General features: G+C 36.8%; 1 protein-coding gene across 12 annotated transcripts in view; it reads right to left on the bottom strand.

Moving 5' to 3' along the window:
• AGFG1 (ArfGAP with FG repeats 1) overlaps positions 1 to 20,499 on the bottom strand; it is an 81,977-nt gene that overhangs the window by 48,516 nt on the left and 12,962 nt on the right. For all 12 annotated transcript variants that reach the window (XM_021075860.1, XM_021075863.1, XM_021075862.1 and 9 more), the window contains exon 2: positions 13,588 to 13,681. In XM_021075860.1, coding sequence (XP_020931519.1) covers positions 13,588 to 13,681 — 94 coding nt within the window. The remainder of the gene's footprint in view (positions 1 to 13,587; positions 13,682 to 20,499) is intronic.

The following is a 20,499-nucleotide window of genomic DNA, read 5'->3' as shown; positions in this document are numbered from 1 at the left end:
TGATGGTTCACAGGTTAATATAAAAAGAGAAAAGGAATATTTAGGCAAAGCTCTTCTAAGTAAAAATGACGTTTGCAAAAAAGGTATGTTTTAAGTAGGTTTCCAAAACAGAATATTTCACTGTCCAAAGGGAACATCTGAACATCAAGAATAACTGCAACTCACTGAAATAAATCAAGCAAATGATTTCACAATGGTGTGTGTGTGTGTGTGTGTGTGTGTGTGTGTGTGTGTGTAGACAGAGCCTAACTGGCCATTGTTGGAAGATGCTATGGAACTCATTTTGAAAACAGTTAAATGCTGAGGACCACAAATGGCTTTTATTTACTTGTATTTATGAGGAATAGTGTTAATGTACTTTTAACAATAAAATTATTGCATGTAATATAAGTAACTTTTAATTGTAAAAATAGCTATATTTTCTAAAGCAAAAAACTAGTGAAGAGAGTAGTACTGCTGTACATTTTTTTGCAAATTTCAGTAATATCTGTTTAAAAAGAAGACAGTTGATTTCTCATCAGCTTCTGCATTTTTATGTTATGTTGATTCTGAAAAACTCCACCCTGCATTCATGTGATTGGGAATAAATACAGCAAATCAAGTCTTAAAATTACTATTTGAAAATGTCTAATGTTACAGAACCCCTGTAAAGGTCTTAAGGAACCCCTCACAGGTCCCCAGACTTGGAAAATCACTAAGTTATTACCATTTTACAATCCCTACTAATGGCTGTCTGCACAGAGTATTAGACCCCCTTCCCCTCAAAACACATACAAACACAAAAATGTGTTTCTCCACAAAAGAACATATCCCCCAACCTATGAAACACTGAGTCTTCCGCCTTCCCTAAAATAAATGTGCATCTTAGGAAGCTACTAGACCCAACTATCAATGTACAGGTAACTGGGATAAGAGAGAATGAATGGAGATGACACTACATGGATGAATCAGCAAAGTTCTCAGTGGGAAACTACTGAACGAATGACTGTCTGGAGAAGGAAGAAGGGAGGGGAGAAAGAATATGAGGATATAACTCATATTGTAATTTACAGAATAAAAAGACCAACAGTTCCCTGGCAGCCTAGCAGTTAGGGATCTGACAATGTCACTGCTGTGGCTCAGATTCAATCCCTGACCTGGGAACTTCTGTGTGCCAAAAAAAAAAAAAAAAAAAAAAGACTTAAAAGGCAGCCAGAGCAGGTTCCACATCCAGTAATGTTGTATTAAAACCCAACTCCCAGCAAATAACAACTATAAACTCAGCACACATTATAAAAACTAGAAGAAACATAAGAGAGCATCTGCAAGTAAACACAAACTGTAAAGGAGTCAATACCTTTAAGAAATAAAGAGCACTAGGTATCCGGTCTTTTTTTAAGGATCATCATTTGAAAGTAAGCCTGTGGCAAGCAGAGTCACTAAAGCTCAGAGAGAAATCCACAAATCTTAAAGCTTAAGGATAGGGTTCACGACCGCAGCAACTGGAAAATGAAGGGTCTATCCAAGAGAGAAGGGCTGCAAAACGTGCACAACAACTTTGTCCAAATCTCTAGCTCACGCTTGGCTGAGGCATATGCAGGACTAAATCAAAGCAGTTCAGTTAAGGACTAAAAAACTAAGCAGAGATTTCAATTGGCATCCACCAGGAAAGCATTGTTTGCTAAAGTAAAAAGTGAAAAAAAAAAAAAAAAAAAAAAAAACCAAAAAGCAAAAAACAAAATAGATTCTGCCCAAGGAACTATTTCTGATCACTTGTAATGGAAATGATGGAGGATAAAGTGAAAAAAAAGAGTGTATATGTATGTGTAACTGGGTTACTTAGCTGTACAGCAGAAACTGACAGAACACTACATCAATTACAATAAAAAAATTTTTTTAATTAAAAAAAAACAATGATGCCTTTTGGACAAACAAAATATAATTCAGAGGCTCTACAACCTACCATTGGTTAATGCTCTAGATATAATCCAAAAAAAATCACTGAATAGACAAAGAAACAGGAGAAAATTAAAAAAAGTAAAGGCCATCAGGGAGACAGACCTGAGATGATAAAGACTTTGGAATTAGCTAATAATGATTTAAAGCAGCTAGTATCCCTACATTCAAGAGTATAAAAGAAAACACAATGAATAAAACTGTATGAAATCTCAGAAGGAAAACAGAAACCATTAAAAAAAAAGAACTAAAAGTGATTCCAGAGCTAGAAAAGATAGTATCAAATTAACTCCAAATAAAAAATTAAGAGTTTGGAGACAAAAGAACAGTCAGATAGGGATAAACAAAAATTTAATCTGATGACTGAAGGTTAGAGATGAAAAAAGTAGTTAAGGAGTTCCCACCGTGGTGCAGCAGATTAAGAATCTGGCAGTGTCTCTGCAGTAGCAGAGGTTTGATCCCCAGCCCAGCACAGTGGGCTAAGATCCCATGTTGCCGCAGCTGTGGCATAGGTCTAGCTGCAGCGCAGATTCTATTCCTGGCCCAGGAACATCCATATGCCACAGGTGCACAAAAAAAAAAAAAAAAAAAAAAAAAAAGTTAGTAAGCTTGACTATAAATTAACAGACATCTGAAGAGTGAAAAGATCAAGGGAAAAAAATTAAACAGAGCTGCAGCAACTTTGGGACAAAATGAAAAAGGCCAGAGAACATGCAGGTCAAATCTCAAGAGAGGTGAGGGAAGACAGAGGGGGGAATAAATGGTCAAAAATTTTCCCACTTGATGAAAGACAAATTTATAGATTCAAAAAGCTCAGCAAACCCCAAGAAAAATAAACACACAACACATAAATCACACAAAGCACATCACAGTCACTCTGTGGAAAACAAAGAGCTTCAAGATGACCTATCATAACAGAACAAACAACAACATAAATACCAAAAGAGCATTACCAAAGAGAGACATTGTAATAATGATATAATGACCCCTTATCACGAAAACATAATAATAATAATATGTTGGCTCCTAATAATATTTTCAAATACACAAAACAAACCAAGACATATTTAGAGGAAAATATACAAATCCACAATCAGCTGTTTAACTGCTCCATCAACAACTAATAAATTACCCAGACAAAAATCAGTAAAGCAGATCCACAAGATCTGAACAACACTGTAAATCACAAACCTACAAACCTATAATGACATTTATAGAACACTATACTCAACAACTTCAGAAAACACAATATTTTCAGGTATATATAGTATATTTACCATGATACGACTATGTGCTAAACCATAAAAAAGGTCTCGAAAAATAACAAGGGTTCAAAGTATAGAGAGAATGTTTACTATAAATAACAATTAGAAATCAACTACAGGGAGTTCCCATTGGCAGTGTCTCTGCAGGGCCAGGACACCAGTTCCACCCTGGCCCCACACAGTGGGTTAAGGATCCAGCATTGCTGCAGCTGCAGCATAGGTCACAACTGCAGCTTGGATCTGAACCCTGGCCTGGGAACTCCATATGCTGCAGGACAGCCAAAAAAAGGGCAGTGGGCAGGGAAGGAAGGAAGGGAAGGAGGAACAGAGGAAGGAAGAAATCAACTTCAGTATGAGACCTGGAAAAACCCCAAACATGTGGAAATCAAACAATTACTTCTATATAACTCATGGGTCAAAGAAGAAATCACAAGAGAAACCAGAAAATACTTTGAACTGAATGACAAAAAACAATGTATCAAAATTTGTGCAAAGCATAAAAAGTACAGCATAGAGAGAAATTTATTTCCTCAAAATGTTATTAGGAGAAAAAGCTCTGAAACCAGTAACTTTAGGTTTCATCTTCGCAAGCTAAGAAATGGCAAAGAACTCAGAGTAAATGGAAAGGAAAGGAAATAATAAAGAGCAAATTATAATCTATACATACTAAAAAATAAAGACTACAATTAATAACTTAACTGTCAATAAATATGACAACTTAGATAAATAGCCAAATTCCTTGAAAGAAACAATTCATCAAAACTGATAAAAATTAAAGCTTTCTAGGAAGATGTGGTATATATACGCAATGGAATACTACTCAGCCGTAAAAAAGAATGAAAGAATGCCATTTGCAGCAACATGGATGGAAACTACAGACGTTCATACTGAGTGAAGTAAGTCAGAAAGAGAAAGACAAATACCATATGATATCACTCATATCTGGTATCTAATATACAGCACAAATGAACCTTTCCACAAAAAGAAAATCATGGACTTGGAGAATAGACCAGTGGTTACCAGGGGGAGGGAGTGGGATGAATTGGAGCTTGGGGTTGGCAGCTGCAAACTGCTGCTTTTGGGGTGGACTGACAATGAGATCCTGCTGTGCAGCACTGAGAACTATGTCTAGATACTTACAACAGAGCATGACAGTGGGAGAAAAAAGTATGTATATATGTAGGTGTAACTGGGTCCCCATGCTCTACAGTGGGAAAAAAAAGTTGTGTTGGGGAAATAACAATTTAAAAAATTAAAAATAAATAAATAGTTTATAATTTTAAAAAATTAAAGCTTTTCAAAACTTCTAAAATGATATCATTCTCATGATTTGGGGACAGACAAAGATATCTTAACAGAGAGAAGAAAGCAATAATGGTAAAACTAAAAATGGACACATTTCATCAAAAAGACAAAACCTGCTTGTCCAAAACACACCAGTAAAAAGATAAATGAGTTTTACACACATAAAAGCACATTCCTAATTATTCTATTTATGAGTATGAGTAAAATATCAAAACAGTGGTTACCTCTGGAAATGGGAGGGCGTACACAGGAAGAGCTGTCAGGGAACTTTGGGGGAAGATGGTCGTTTTTATATCTTTATAGAACTTTGGGTTACCAAACTGGATATATTTATCAAAACTCTACCAAAGGTACACTAAGGTTTTTACATTCACGTAATGTAAATTATACCTCAAAAATTCTCAAAAAATATTGAATTCTAATTAATGAAAGATTTTAGGGATGACAGGAACTAAAGTTTGCAACTTACTTTGAAATGTAGAAAAATATAAGATTCGGAGTTCCCACTGCAGCACAGCAGAACCAAATCTGACAAGTATCCACGAGGATGCAGGTTCAATCCCTGGCTTTGCTCAGTGATCTGGTGCTACCATGAGCTGCGGTGTAGTTTGCAGATGTGGCTCAGATCCTGCGTTGCTGTGGCTGTAGTGTAGGCAGGCAGCTACAGCACTCATTTGACCTCTAGCCTGGGAACCTCCATATGCTGCAGGTTCAGCCCTAAAAAGCAAAAAAAAAGAAAGAAAAATATAAGATGGAGGGACAAATGGAGAGACAAATACAGAGACACACAGACATGTGCTAGTGCAAATACAGTACAATGTTTAATGTACTTGATATTTTAAAACTTTCATGTATATGTGAATTTCTCATAATAAAATGTTGGGAAGGGGTGGGAGGGAGAAGAGAGGCAAATACAGCCATTGTGTTGTGGCTTTGAGCAGCCTCTGGCAGGGACAAGATCTTGCTATGGCCATCCACAAGAGGGAGTTCTGAGAGATGAGGCAGCAGGTAGCCCAACCAGGGCCCCCCTCAAACAGAGCAGGTGCTGCCCTCAGACTAGCAGGAGACCCTGCTCACCCACAGTAAGACTTATAGCACCATGCTGCAGTTAGATGGCACAACACAGGACAAGTTCTGGTGCCAGAAATAATTGTTCACAGCCACTCCCCAGCACCACGGGCCAGTATGAGATCACCCTAGGGAACTAGAGCCCATGGTCCAGTAGAAAACTGACAAAAGCTAACACTGAAATCTTCAATTAGTCCTGCCTGACCTGGTCTTCGGCTACTCCTACCCAAGGCTCTCCTTGTCTGTGCAGGATGGCTTGAATTTCATGAAACAGAGTGAAGAAACCTTCAATGTCATCACTAATTCCCCAAAACACTATGTTTCTAGCTTCTTCTTACCAGCTCATAAAGCACCCCATATCCAGATGGCAGATTCTGTTGCCAAGATGAGTACCAGTCACTGTCCTAGCAACCAACCAGCATTCCTGCTCTGTACCAAGAGCCCAACATCCATTTTCAGGAGTCTGGTAGCAGCTGATGCTATGCTGGAGCAGTAAAAGAAACAGGTGAAAGACCCACTCAGAGGTGTACAAGGGGGAATTTGTACTCTGAGTCTGACTGCAACGCATGGAATTCACCTCACCTGCTATGTTTCCCAGGGACTTGAGCTAGCAGGGCCCCAGTTTACAAGTATCCATCCTCAGAGTAATCAACTGATCTGGGGCCCACACTGTCCTGGCACAAACCTGGCTCTTTTCCACAGCTAAAGCGCTACAGGTCCCATGAAGTCGCCTGGTCCCAGTTTGGCCTGTGTAGGCCAAACTCTGACCTATCACCTGGCCTCCAATCCTTTGTTAGAGTTTCAAAACTTGTATTAACCACTCATGTTAGCCTTACTTGCATCTCAATTTAAACAAACACTGATGAGAAATTTATGAAATAACAGGAAATTTGAACACTGGCTAGGTAATTAGATTACTCTAATTTTTATGGATGAGAAATTGTATGGAGTTTATACATATTTATTTATCTTTTTAGGGCCACACACGTGGCATATGGAGATTCTCCGATTCAAATCGGAGCTATAGCTGCTAGCTTACACCACAGCCATATAGCAACGCGGGATCTAAGCCACGTCTGCGACCAACACCACAGCTCACAGCAACGCCAGATCCTTAACCCATCGAGTGAGGCCAGGGATCGAACCTGCATCCTCGTGGATGCTCGTTAGATTTGTTTATGCTAAGCCACGACAGGAACTCCAAGAGTTTATATTTGTTAAAGTCCTTTTTTAGAGATAACATCTAGTTCATGAATTTACAGAGGAAACTGTATGTCTCATATCTGTTTCACATAATAAAAAGATATGAGTTTGCTATATTATTCTTCTTCTGTAGATATATATCTCTACAACCAAAAAAATGTAAAAAAAAAAAACCAAAAGTGTAATAATTTATATTTTTAATTAGATTCAAATGAGGTTTTTTTAAAAAAAGATAACACATTTAATGGCAAGAAAGAAACAAGAAAAGTTGAAAGATGAGAGGAAGCCAGAATAGCTAAAGCTAATAGTTAGAAAAAATAAATAAATATGACCTGGAATACCAATTCAACAAAAAGTTTGTAACTACTCTAAACATCTTCTACAATAGTCTGAGTTTTGAGTCATCATTCAAAAATATCCACATTACAGTATGTACAAAAAAGGTAACATTTCCTACTTTCTGTTAATTAGGATTACTAAATATTTCTCTGAAAGCCAACATCTAATATCAAATAATGCACTTTGAATATTTCAAAGACTACTTTTACTACTGATTTAAAAGAATTTTAAAGAATCCTGACACCTCACCTTTCTTTCGAAATGAGGCCAGACTTTAAAATGTATTTCTTCATAAATATGAAGACATTGAACAAATATCCTCTGAATAGCGTGTGCTTCAATATTTTAGCCAGATGGTTTTACACCTTAAATATCTCACTATGAAGCTACTCTCTCAAATAATTACGTATTTATAGTTAAAATTTTTTGAAATGTTAACATTATTACTGACTAAATTTTCATATTAATTTTTATCATCATTTTGACTGCAACTCTGCAAAATTTCTATGTGCGCTAAAAGAACTAATTTCAGTTCAAAGGACACCATTCTCTTACAAGACACTTTTTTTCCTTCCCTGAGCCTAGGAATCAATGAAAAAATATCCTTGCACTTAAAAGATATTTTACTTCTACATGATACATCAGTTTTCAAGATGCTTTTCACATACACTACCTTTAAATCAACCTCATGCAATAGGCAAGATAGATACTTCCCATGGAAGACAAAGGAAAATGAAGCTCAGGGAAAAGGAGCTTCCCCAAGGTAAGAAGGCTCATCAATTAGTCGTAGTGAAACTAGACCACAAACTGTTTTGAGTCTAGACTGGATGGAGCCTCTAGTTACGATACTGGTTTTCTCAAAAGGGTTCCACAGCCATCAGCAACAGAATTACATGGGGCTTCGGGCTGAAAATGCAGTCAGAGACTCCTGTGCCTCACCCCACATCTAGAGTCACAATCTCTGAGTAAAGGAATTTTTACCGAAAACAAATAAATACACACACACACTCTCACTGCTCTAGGTGTAATGAAAAAGTATGTTAGATTATGCCATGGAAATGTCTATAACATTTTGAGGGTAATAAAACCAATACAGAAGAAACAATGAAAGTGATAATGAAACAATGAAAGTGGCCCTTTACATGAACAGTTTGCCAATCTCTGCTACAGACAACAAGGTAATTGTAAACCCATCAGGCAACTGTAACTGTGTCACTTAATAATGACATTTAGTATGTTGTTACTAAAGAACTGCCAGATTTTACCAATATTATTTAAGCATAGCATATAGTAAAATACTCCAAGAGTTTAAATAATAACCTCAATATTAACGTAAATGATGCTACTGTATCCTAAGCAAACAAAAAATTCCCCCAATCATATCACTCTGAGCAAGAGGAAAAAATATGTATTAACTCTTCTCCTATAACTTCTACTATCTTAGATTTGAATCAATAAACATGTAAATATCTATATTATTCTACAAGAGATATGCCGGAACTTTCACAGGCTGCTGGAGCTCAAAGCATTCTAGCTTAAGAGACTACTGCTCTTTTACAGTTGTAAAAATTGAGGTTCAGATACACCCTGTCCAACATTCTCAACCCTCCAAGTCCAAATCTGATCCTTTCTGCAAAAGACCACTGCACTGCAAGTAATATTTAACAAGCCAAGCCCAAATTTTAGCAATTCCCCTACAGAAGTTGCAGTTTGAGTTAGACTGTTTAATTTTAATAAAAATTGAAAGAAATGAATACAATACTGAAACTACATGACAGTTCTATGCACTGATTCAAGATTGACTCAAAAGCTCATTGTTTTTTGGGAGTGCCCATTGTGGCTCAAACTGTAACATAACGAACTGTAACTAGTAACGAACCAGACCAGTAACCATGAGGATGTGGGTGCAATACCCGGCCTTGATCAGTAGGTTAAGGATCCAGCATAGCCATGAGCAAACAGAGCTTGGATCCAGCATTGCTGTGCCTATGGCATAGGCCAGCAGCCACAGCTCCGATTGGACTCCTAGCCCAGGAACGTCTATATGTTGTTAAGTGTGGCCCTAACAAGCAAAAAAAAAAAAAAAAAAAAAGGAAAAAGAAAAAAGCTCATTGTCTTTGCTCTGATAATGGCCTACTGGCTCTTCTGATACTGGCCTTCCACTTTAGAGAGCCCACTATTCTGTGCTGAGAATGACCATCACTTACCGTTTATAAGATAAGACAATTTAGGAAATCACCACTAGTGTCCTGCTTCACATCAGAATAGATTAAGTATAACATATCATAAAATGATACCTGAATATTCCAGCAAAACTGTCACAGCATGTGAATTTGGAATTTTAAATTTTTTAGATATAAAAATACTTTTCTTTGTGGCAGTGCTTGTTTCTGACTGTAAAATAGATCCAATATTTCCCAAAGACGCAATTTAAATGCCCAAAAGGCCAGAAAAGCTGTCTCATAAAATAAAACCTATTTAAATCCAAGTATAACTTCTTGAAAAATACTGTCTCCATAATCCCAAGCATCTATAACTCTAAAGTGAAGCCCTTTCTCACTCTTATACCAAAACAGAATTGAAAAAAGATGATCTGTATTGTCTCTCCCCCACCAAACCATCAGCTTTACATGAGAGCAGGAATCATGGCAGTACCCCTTACACCCAGGACACATTAGGTGATAAATAAATACCTCCTTCAAGAATGAAGAAGGAATAAATCGTGAATGTTAACTGGGAAAAGAGCACACTTTATCTTAAGGATTTCTTCTGGCCGTACCCAAAACATATGGAAGTTCCTGGGCCAGGGACCAAATCTGAGTGGCAGCTGCAACCTATGTCACACTGTGGCAATGCCAGATTCTTAACCCACCGAGCTGAGCTGGAATGCACCCACCCCATCGCAAAGACAAGCCTGGATCCTTAACCCACTGCACCACAGCCGGAACTCCAAAAAAGAATTTTTTTTAAAAGCTATAGTTTGGAGTTATTTCTCTAATCTAGCATAAAGATGATCAAATACTGTCAAGGCATGATTTATTTCCACATGTGTAGACTGCATGCCTGTCCACAGGCATCAGCAGTAACCCTTTCACTCTCAGTTCTAAAACATAATTAGGAAGATTAATTTACTACTAGAAAAGAAAAACTGTGTGGTACAAAATGGAATTACTTTACATTTTCCTTTTACTGAATTATCCATAGCGCTGTTTGCCAGCCTGCCTTCCATTAGGTTTGATAATCTGAAGTTAACCCAATAGTGGAATTCCTTTAAATAGAGGACAATGATTTACTCACAATATCACAATTAAGCCAGCAGCACTGCCTAATCACAACAAATAAACACGCCCCCCAGAATATTAAACCTCCATTGCAGTGGTAGAATATAAAGGACTTCTGCCTGTCAATATACTTTCTGATCTTTCAACTTTAACCCACTCATGCACAAGATGTGTGACAGTGCCTTTTAACCCAAACTTTACATGTTGACGATCCTTTCCAAACTACTGCAAGATAACCCACAGTGCAAATACGGCAACATTATTTGAAATGAAAAATAAAGATCTGTGTACTTTTCTTTCTCTATGCATGTTATGGTTAAGATTTAAATGTTTAAATAAACTAAACTGCTAATAAAGCACTTGTCTATACAGTTTTTTATCAAGTTATACCAGTTGTCCTATATTTCATAATATACTCCTCACCTATACATCTCTTAAATTTTTAAGAAAACTGATACTGCTAATATTGTAAGGAATCAAATACACCCAGTCTAATATTTTAATTCTAAGATGTTCTTAGGACACAGGAAAGTATGGTAACAAGTAATTAAACAGCTGGTATACTTTCTAGCAGTAAGAACCACTGCAAATTTCTTTTCTTTGTGCACTACGTTTGCTCTGCCTTCAATATTTTTCCCTCCAGCCTAAGTCCTAGCCACCCTCAAAAGCCAACAAATGTTTTGCCTCCCTGTGAGATCTTCCCAATCCTCTCCTTTCACCAACAGGTTAGGTCCCTCTTCCATATTACTTCTGAAACTTACCTTTTATTAATTACTCAATTTTTGTAGTGAAACTTATTCTTATCACTAATGACCTAACAGAGTTATAATTATCTGTTACCTATCTGTCACCCTCACAATACCACGAGCTCTATGTCAGCTAAGTCTATGTGACACGTCTGTAACTGCATCCAAGCACCCAGCACGGTGACTGTCACGGTGAGGACTTAAACGGCCTATCAACTTTCACGACTCTTTTTAGAATTTAGTATCCTTAAATCCATTCCGGTCCTCCAAGTTGTTTGCATTTTGTTTCTATTTGAAATAATTGGTTGTCTAAAATTTTTTAAATATTCTAGATTTATTTTGACACGAGTCTTAAAAGCTGTTTCCTCAAAAATCCTGTCATATGCAACAACATGGATAAACCCTAAGAACATTATGCTAAGTGAAATAAGCCAGTCACAGAAGACAAATACTATATGATTCCACTTAGATGAGTATCTACAATAGTCAACTCACAGAAGGAGAAAGTAGAACGTGGTTGCTACTCGATGTGTATAAAGTTCGGTTATGCAAGTTCTAGAAATCTGTTTACAACACTTTACCTAAGTTAACAATAATATACTGTACACTTAAAATTTTCTTAACAGAGTATATCTCATGTTAAGTGTACTTACCACAAATTAAGGGAAAAAAGGTCCTTCAATTGTATATTGGATCAGTCTCCACCTAACCTTATCTACTGACATGTTTGAATGTTTTTTACTTACTTTTCCAGTGGATTGTCTACTTTTCCAGTTTTATTACTCTGACTTTATCTATCATCATTAGATTTTTAATCTAAGAACAGATGATATTCTTTCATTTCTGGCTCCATTCTGATGTCCAAAATTTTGCATACAAGGCCAAAATTGGAAGAAAGTAATTTAAAGTTTGCACTGTTAGGCTAATCCCAAACTTTATACAAATATTTCACATTGACTTTTAATCCAAAAATACACTTCTACAATTACTGGCATTACACATCTTCTTTCCCTTCATCTTGCTTTAGATCTTCCTGCAATGTACCTACATCAGTCTGGAACTTGATTACTCAAAATAATTTATTGGCAAAATTTGGAAACTTCGAGTAGGTGCTCAATTTTCTAAATCACGTTTTAAAAAATACTTTATAATCCTAAATTTGTACTTCTTTATACTTTAGAACCAAATACACACATGCAACATAAGTATGCAAGCAAGTTAAGATATTACTGTTAAAGTGTTAGGAAGAAAAAGGCAGAGCATAAAATGCTTGCATACATCTCTGAGGGTGAAAAAGAAGACTGAAACTAATAAAATTTTTTTTTTTCTTTTTATGGCCACACTTGTGGTGTATGGAAGTTCCCGGGCTAGGGGCTGAATCAGAGCTGCAGCTGCAGGCCTACACCACAGGCACAACATCAGATCCAAGCCACATCTGTCACATCTGCGACCTACACTGCAGCCTGCAGCAATGCCAGATCCTTATCCCGCTGAACAAGGCCAGGGATCAAACCTGCATCCTCACAGACACCATGATCGGGTTCTTAAACTGCTGAGTGGCAACAGGAACCCCCAAACTAGTAAAATCTTAACACTTTACTTCTTTTCTGTCTCACTGCAAAAACATGAGGCTGCCATGGCACAACTAAAGAAATACTTCCTTTCTAGGAGGTGATAAAACCATCCTGTTAAATAATAACAGCTATTACTAGTCAATTGAGTTGATTGGCTCATCCTTGCCCCAAGATTAAAAAACATGCCAGCTTTCCTTGTTAATTTTATTATATACTTTTTAAAATAACAGACAACCACTTTTACTAATACCAAAACATAAAACTACAACAAGAAAGCAAACAAACAGAATGGAATTCCTGGAAGCGCACTACAGCAGAGTAAAAAGAAAAGGTTCCTCTGCAAATCTTTACTCCACTGGATTTCTTGTGACACTAGGCTGTCCCCCTCAGAACACTAGCTTCCTCGCTAATGAGCACCTGCTCAACACTGGACATCACATATACATCCAGAGTTAAACACATAATAAAAGGAAGGTGGGGACCTCAAGCGAAAGCTGATGTCAGCCTAACCTCAAAACAACCTAACAAAACTTTGCTACAGTACCACAAAGTTTAGTTCTCTTTCTCCCTCTCCTGTCTTTTAAAGCAATGACTAACAACTACGCCAATACTATATGTCCTCCATAAATGCCTTTTACATTCAATACTGACAAATTTTAAACCCAGGTTTCATCCCAGGCTTAAGGTAAAGTATTTACGTGGCAGACATTAATTCTGAATACATTATTAAGTGAGTACAGTCTAAAACATCTAAATACAGAATAAAAAAATAACTTTTTAGACAGTGAAAATTCACCATTCTAAACTTATTAAAATAACTGCCAACAAAAAAGTTGAAAATTATAAAAAACAAACAAAAAAAGCCACTTACTTCATTTCCATGTTTTTGAAGGAACTCAATTTCCTGTTGTGTGAATGTTGTCATAGAGATGGATTTCACCCTGTGTGGTGGATTTAACCCTCGCCTAAAAAAACAAAATATTTTACAGATTTAGTATTACATACCATAGTATTTTAAAAACTGCACATCAGTGCAAAACATTTTTAATTAACACACTTAAACCTGGAACAGTGTTTTCATTCCATAAACTAAGAGTATTTTAAAATTATTTTAAACTATGAATCCCCACAATAGGTATGTTGAAGTAAATTTGGTGAGACTTACCAAATAATATACAGATAAATTTGAGAAATGACCTAGTTAGAAGCACAAAGTAACTATAACACAAGGGCTTCTAGAAAATACAAATACTGGTATACTGCTTTAGCGGTATTTCTGATGGAAGGAGAATTTTACACGTATACACACACACGTATATATACATGATGGGCTCGTGGTAAAGAATTCACAAAGTTATTATTTAAATATTTTCGTATTTCCTAAGAAAGTGACAGTGATGTGTCAAGTATGGAGTTATACAAATATTGTAATCAAATACCTACTACCTTCGAGGCTGATTTTGAAAACTGAAAATTAACCCAAGGAACCTTGAAGTTATTAACTGATAAGAAAAAAGTTCCATTTCAACTTCAATTCAAAAAAGGGTTACTAATAAAGAATAATTTCAATCACTTCACAAGGCCAAAGTGTTCAAGAGGAAATTGTAGGGACATGAAGAGGTTCAAGACATACCTGAATAAGTACTTTTAAGGTACTTTACAACCTTGAAGCCTTTTCTGTATAAATGGCCTCAAGAGGATTTTAAGTTGCTTGATGTATCACACACAGGAAAAACTAAACAGAAATGCACTCAGAGAGTAAGAACTACTTACATTTTATCCAACTGTCACTAAATGGCCTACTCCACCCACAAGAGTAAGGGTTAAATAATCTATGCAAAGTAATGAGTAATCTATGTAAAGATTCATAAAATCAGTTTGGCATCATATCCTCCAGTAAAGACCTCACTTGAAATTGAAGGTCTAGAACAGATAGTTTATACTTCTGTAAAACTGCCATAGTTAACTTGCAATCATCCATGCTAATTTGATGAGAGTTAACAATGTATGTAAAATAACACATAAACCAAAAGTCTTTCAAAAAATATTCTGGAAACATTTTTGAATTAAATATGGTATGGAAAATTCTAGAAATAGAAAATATATTGTCAAAACAATAATACAGAATTAACAAAAGCGCCTCAATTCTCATATGTTGCTGCTTCTTTCTCTCCCTGCTATAAGAAATAAATGGCATACTTTTCAGATTATGCCTTGATTTATGACAAGATGCAACTTATCTGTTTCACATTTTGAAGTGGAGAAACGTTAAATTGGGTTCTGTTGTTTTTCCTTAAGTTTTAAACTAACAAATTATGTTCTTTCCAGCTCTTAATAAGTCATAAAACACAGAAATAAAGATAGCACAGTAGGAGAAACTGAACACAGCAATTTTACCCCAGTAAAAATTTCAAACTTAACTATGAAGACATAAACTACAGTATGAATTACTTTCAAGTACCTTTACAACTAGCAATCACAAATTAAGACTTTAAAGATGTCTTGTAAATTTTGAAACGTGCAAATTTAGGAAAGTCATTATTGTCCTTTAAAGCTGGATATTTTGCTTTCTAATTCATCCATACCATAAGCATAAAACTAATCTCATCATTTTCACCAAGCTTATAAATTTATGATATTTATTTTGTTCTGGCTTGTTCCAAACAACTTAAAGAGGAGTAATTTCATTGTTCTCTCAAACTCCTCTGCTCCTCCCTCGTAACTAGCAACTTTGTCTCTTCTTAGTCTCTAATACCTCCTCCTTGTTCCAGCCTCTACCCTTCCACTTCCCTTGCAATATGCTTTTAAAATGTAGAAAAGGCAAAGGAATAACTTTCTAATAAGTTTCAAATGACAAACACTGCTAGAAGGATATATGTTTTGGATAAGAAACTTTGGAACAATGAATCATACCCCTACACTTTGCAAATCATTAAATGAGGGAACCCCCTGACTCTTCTGAAGTTATATCATACAGATAAAATCTCATGAAAGCACTGCAGTGTACAGCTTATTCGCTCATACCTTCTTGAGGCCCTACTTTATTCCTAGGGTCCATATATGCATAAAGAAGATATTCTTATTATTTAAATAAGTGGACAAAATTTTGAACTTATGAAACAAACACAACCAGAACATACTCTTAACCAAATATGAAAGGACACTTTCCTACCTAACAAGAACATTTATTACAGACTATCTTCAAATGAGCTCCCTGAGCCCACTTAAAATAGGATTCAATTTATAAATGTAGTAGACACAATTTTGCAAGGGCATATTACATATGTAAACTAAGTAACTCCAAGGAAATTTTACATTTGTTCATGTTGGTCTGTCTAATTGCTCTTTTATACTCCATTAATTCTGGTAGATTACATTTTCAGTGCAAAAAGTTTTCCTGTTATAGCTTTCAAGGGTTTTGTACATGAATATTACAGATAGCTTGGTGGAAAGAAAAAAAAATTCAAGGCCAACTCTGATCTCTTAGGAAGAATGCAGACTGATGAGTCTGCAGTGAAAAATGTTTTTTTTTGGTCTTTTTAGGGATGCATCCCCAGCATATGGATGTTCCCAGGCTATGGGTCAAAATGGAGCTGTAGCCGCCTGCCTATGCCACAGCCACAGCCACAGCCACGTAGGATCCAAGCCACGTCTACGACCTATACTACAGCTCCCAGCAATGCCAGATCCTTAACCCATTGAGCAAGGCCAGGGATCGAACCCACGTCCTTATGGATGCTAGTCGGGTTTGTTAACCCCTGAGCCATGACATGAACTCCAAACTCACCATCCTGATTCAAGAACCTCATTCCTGCCAGCTGACCTACTAATAATCTCTTAGGAATCTATTCTAAAGAAGGAATCTGAAACTTAACTATGTACAAGATGTTCATCAAACATTACTCATAATAAAAAAATCATAAACACTTCATTACCAAAAAGGAAGTGGTTAAGTGACAATAAAACTGTATAACTGTATATATTTATGCTTATGTTTTAATTTTTTAAGACGAAAATTACATAGTATTCTCAAAACCCCATTAAAAATATCTGCAAAGAAGCAGTTCCTGTTATGGCTCAGCAGGTTAAGGACTCATCGTTGTCTCTGTGAGGATGTGGGTTTGAACCCTGGCCTTGCTCAGTGGGTTAAGGATCTGGCATTTCTGCAAGCTACAACGCAGGTCACAGATGCGGCTCGGATTTGGTGTGGTCATGCTGTGGCATAAGCCGGCAGCTGCAGCTCTAACTCGACCCCTAGCCTAAGAACTTGTATGTGCCTCAGGTGAAGCCATAAAAAGAAAAAAATGTCTGCAAAGAAAATAAACTAAATACCCCAAAGTGTTAACAGTCTGTGTCTATATATGATGGCACGGAATGATTTTTTTTTTCCTATTTATAATGTTCTATTCTCTTCAAGCTTTCTACAATGAATTTCTATTATTCTGTAATAAAAAAAATAGCAAGAAATATAGACAACTCAACTAAATAATAGTAGTCAAAAAATCTGTGGACTTGTAGTCCTGGCTTTATGGATGTCAAAGTCTATGCTGAAAATTACAGAAAAAAAACGAAAGAGAGAACAGTTTTCCTTTCTAAAGCTTTCTTTCAGTTTTTCTCAAAATCCTGGAAAACTTTCCTCCTAAATACACCTACCAGCATCAACAATTTACCTTTACTTCATTTCTCTAAATCAGACACTAATGACATTTGGGGCCAGAGAATTCTTTATTGTGACGGGACTGTCCTGTGCATTGTACAATGTAGAGCAGCATCCCTGGCCTCTACCCACTAAGTGCCAGTAGCATTCCCCAACCCAGTAAAGATCATGAAAAATGTTTCAAGATAATGCCAAATGTCCCCTGGGGGTAGGGTGGGGTAGCAGAGTCGAGAACCACTGCTCTAAATATACCAAATATATTAATTACCAAGTGAAAGAAAGAAGCAGAATTCTTTTAGGTCGCTATTGAGATATAAACTGTACCTAGGTTCAATCTTTATAAGAGATTCTACACATTCACCTCCACATAACCTCCAATGTAGGTCACAGATGCTGCTTGAATGTGGTGTGGCCATGGCTGTGGTTTTTAGGGCCACGCCTGCAGCACATGGAAGTTCCCGGGCCAGGGTTCAAATTCCAACTGCAGCTGCCGGCCTATGTCACAGCCGCACCAGATCCAAAAGCCATGTCTACGACCTACACCTCGGCTCATGGCAACACTGGATCCTTAACCCAGTGAGCAAGGCCAGGGATCGAACCCAAATTCTCATGGATAACTAGTCAGGTTCTTAACGCACTGAGCCACAACAGTAATTCGCTACAATAAAAGATTTTTACTTTCCCATAACTTTACCATTTCCAGAATAACAGAAACTAGAAATACTATCAAATTACAAATTATATAGTTTTAAATTTGTACATGCTAAAATTTAAATTAGAAAAGACTAACCAAAGTGCACCCCCAAAAATAACCAAGAATAAACTATATGATGTCAAGCACACTTACACAAATTGGTAGGTAAAATATAAGTTAGTAAGGCAGAAGGAAGTATTTATAAAGTAACTACACTGACGCTTTGCATATCCAATCTCATTAATCCATCCCAATTTACAAGAGTACGAAAAACTATTTATTCTGAAAAGATCCCTCTGCTAAAATCTGACACTCCATAGTAAATTATTCAAAAAGAAAAGATAAAAAAACACTTAATTGTTAATATTTCTAGAAAGTAAGGGGAATCTCTTAGGACTCCTCTTTGCTAAAGAAAAGACAAAAAATAAAAAACTGAGCTGAAACCAGAAGAGTGGTCCATGTTACACAAAAAAATTCAGTGTCGCTCAGAAGGCAAATACCCACAACAGCTAAGACAAGATTGAGAGACGTAGACCTGAGATATCCCTGTTAAACCTAAGGCCCTGGACGTAGAATTAAGTAGCTTCAGGTTAGTAGTCCCCATGGACCCCAGCAAAAGAATATGCAAATCCTCTCAAGAGAAATGCATTCCTAACTTATAATTTATGCTATCAGGATTTAGAACCATTAAGTTCAATACAATAAAAATCATCCTGTTATGGCTCAGCAGTAACAAACCCAACTAAGTACCCATGAGGATGTGAGTTTGATTCCTGGCCTTACTCAGTGTGTTACAGATCTGGTGTTGCCATGAGCTGTGGTGTAGGTTGCAGACGCAGCTTCGATCCCGTGTTGCTGTGACTGTGGCATAGGCGGCAGGCCAAATTCCAACTCCAGCCTGGAAACTTCATATGCCAGGTACAAATGCCCCCCCCCAAAAAAAGCAAAAAAAAAATCATCACACAACAACAAATCGCTGAGCCTGAGTCAGTAGAAACAACATCTCTCTTATACCACTTCTCCCCAAGATTTTAGCCATTGGCATTATCAAACACAAAATATAAGATAAACACAGCATATGGGAAATGTTTAACAAAAGATGGAACAACAGTGAACAGGAAATATGTAATTATCAGAACATGTAAACTTAAAAGTCAGAATTTTCACAGATTAAAAAAAAGTATAAATGTGGAAATTAAAAATTCATTAATAAATTCAATAAATAAAGGAGCAGATTAGACATAACAAAAGAGGGATTTGGTGACCTAGAAGATAGAAGCAATAACCCAGAAGGCAGCACAAGTGCAAAAGGAGACAGAAAAGACTTTCAGAAAAGGAAAGGAGGGGGCTATTAAAAAGTGTAATCAACATTTTTGATTTTGAGAGACAGAATTAAAAGGAGAGGCAACACTAGAAGAGCCAATGGCTGAGATTTTTAAGAGTCAATGAAAGTCATGTCTCTACAGATATAGGAAACATAGCTTAACAAAATCAGCAAAAATGAAATTCATACTAAGAAACATTTGGGTGAAACTTCAAAGATGACGAGAACACCTTTTTTTTTTTTTTCTTTTTGTCTTTTTGCTATTTCTTGGGCCGCTCCCGCGGCATATGGAGGTTCCCAGGCTAGGGGTCCGATCGGAGCTGTAGCCACCGGCCTATGCCAGAGCCACAGCAACGCAGGATCCGAGCCGCATCTGCAATCTACACCAAAGCTCACGGCAACGCCGGATCATTAACCCACTGAGCAAGGGCAGGGACCGAACCCGCAACCTTATGGTTCCCAGTCGGATTCGTTAACCACTGCGCCACGACGGGAACTCCGAAGAGAACATCTTAAAAGCAATATGAAAGAAAAGACAGAGGAAACAAAATCTGACTGAAAGACTTCTCAATGGAAAACAGAAAATAGCAGAATATTATCTTCAAGTAGGAAGAAAAAAGCAACAGTGTAAACCCCAGCAAAAAAAAAAAACTTTGAAGTGTAAAATCAAAATATTTTCAAGATAAGCAAAGATCAGAGTTTACCCCCAGGACAGCTTCACTAAATAAACATACAGTTGGCCCTCTGTGTCCGTGGGTTCCACATCCAGAGATTCAACCAACTAAAGATCAAAACTACTGGAGGAGAAAAATTCCAGCAAGTTCCAAAAAGCAAAATTTGAATTTGCCATATGCCCACAGCATTCACACTGTATTTACAAGGCATTCACATTGTATTAGGTATCATAAGCAATTAGAGATGGTTTAAAGTATACAGGAGGATGGGTGCAGGTTATACGCATCTTACATCAAGGACTTGAGCATCTTCAGATTTTGGTAAACACGAGGCATCCTGGAACGAATCCCCCATGTGTAACAAGGGATGACTGTATACTGCATATACTTTAAGAAGAAAAATAACCCCAAGAAGGTCCTGAGATGCAAAAAGG

Source organism: Sus scrofa, chromosome 15, assembly GCF_000003025.6.
Source record: "Sus scrofa isolate TJ Tabasco breed Duroc chromosome 15, Sscrofa11.1, whole genome shotgun sequence".
Lineage (NCBI taxonomy): Eukaryota > Metazoa > Chordata > Mammalia > Artiodactyla > Suidae > Sus > Sus scrofa.
This window is presented reverse-complemented; position numbering and strand designations above follow the sequence as displayed.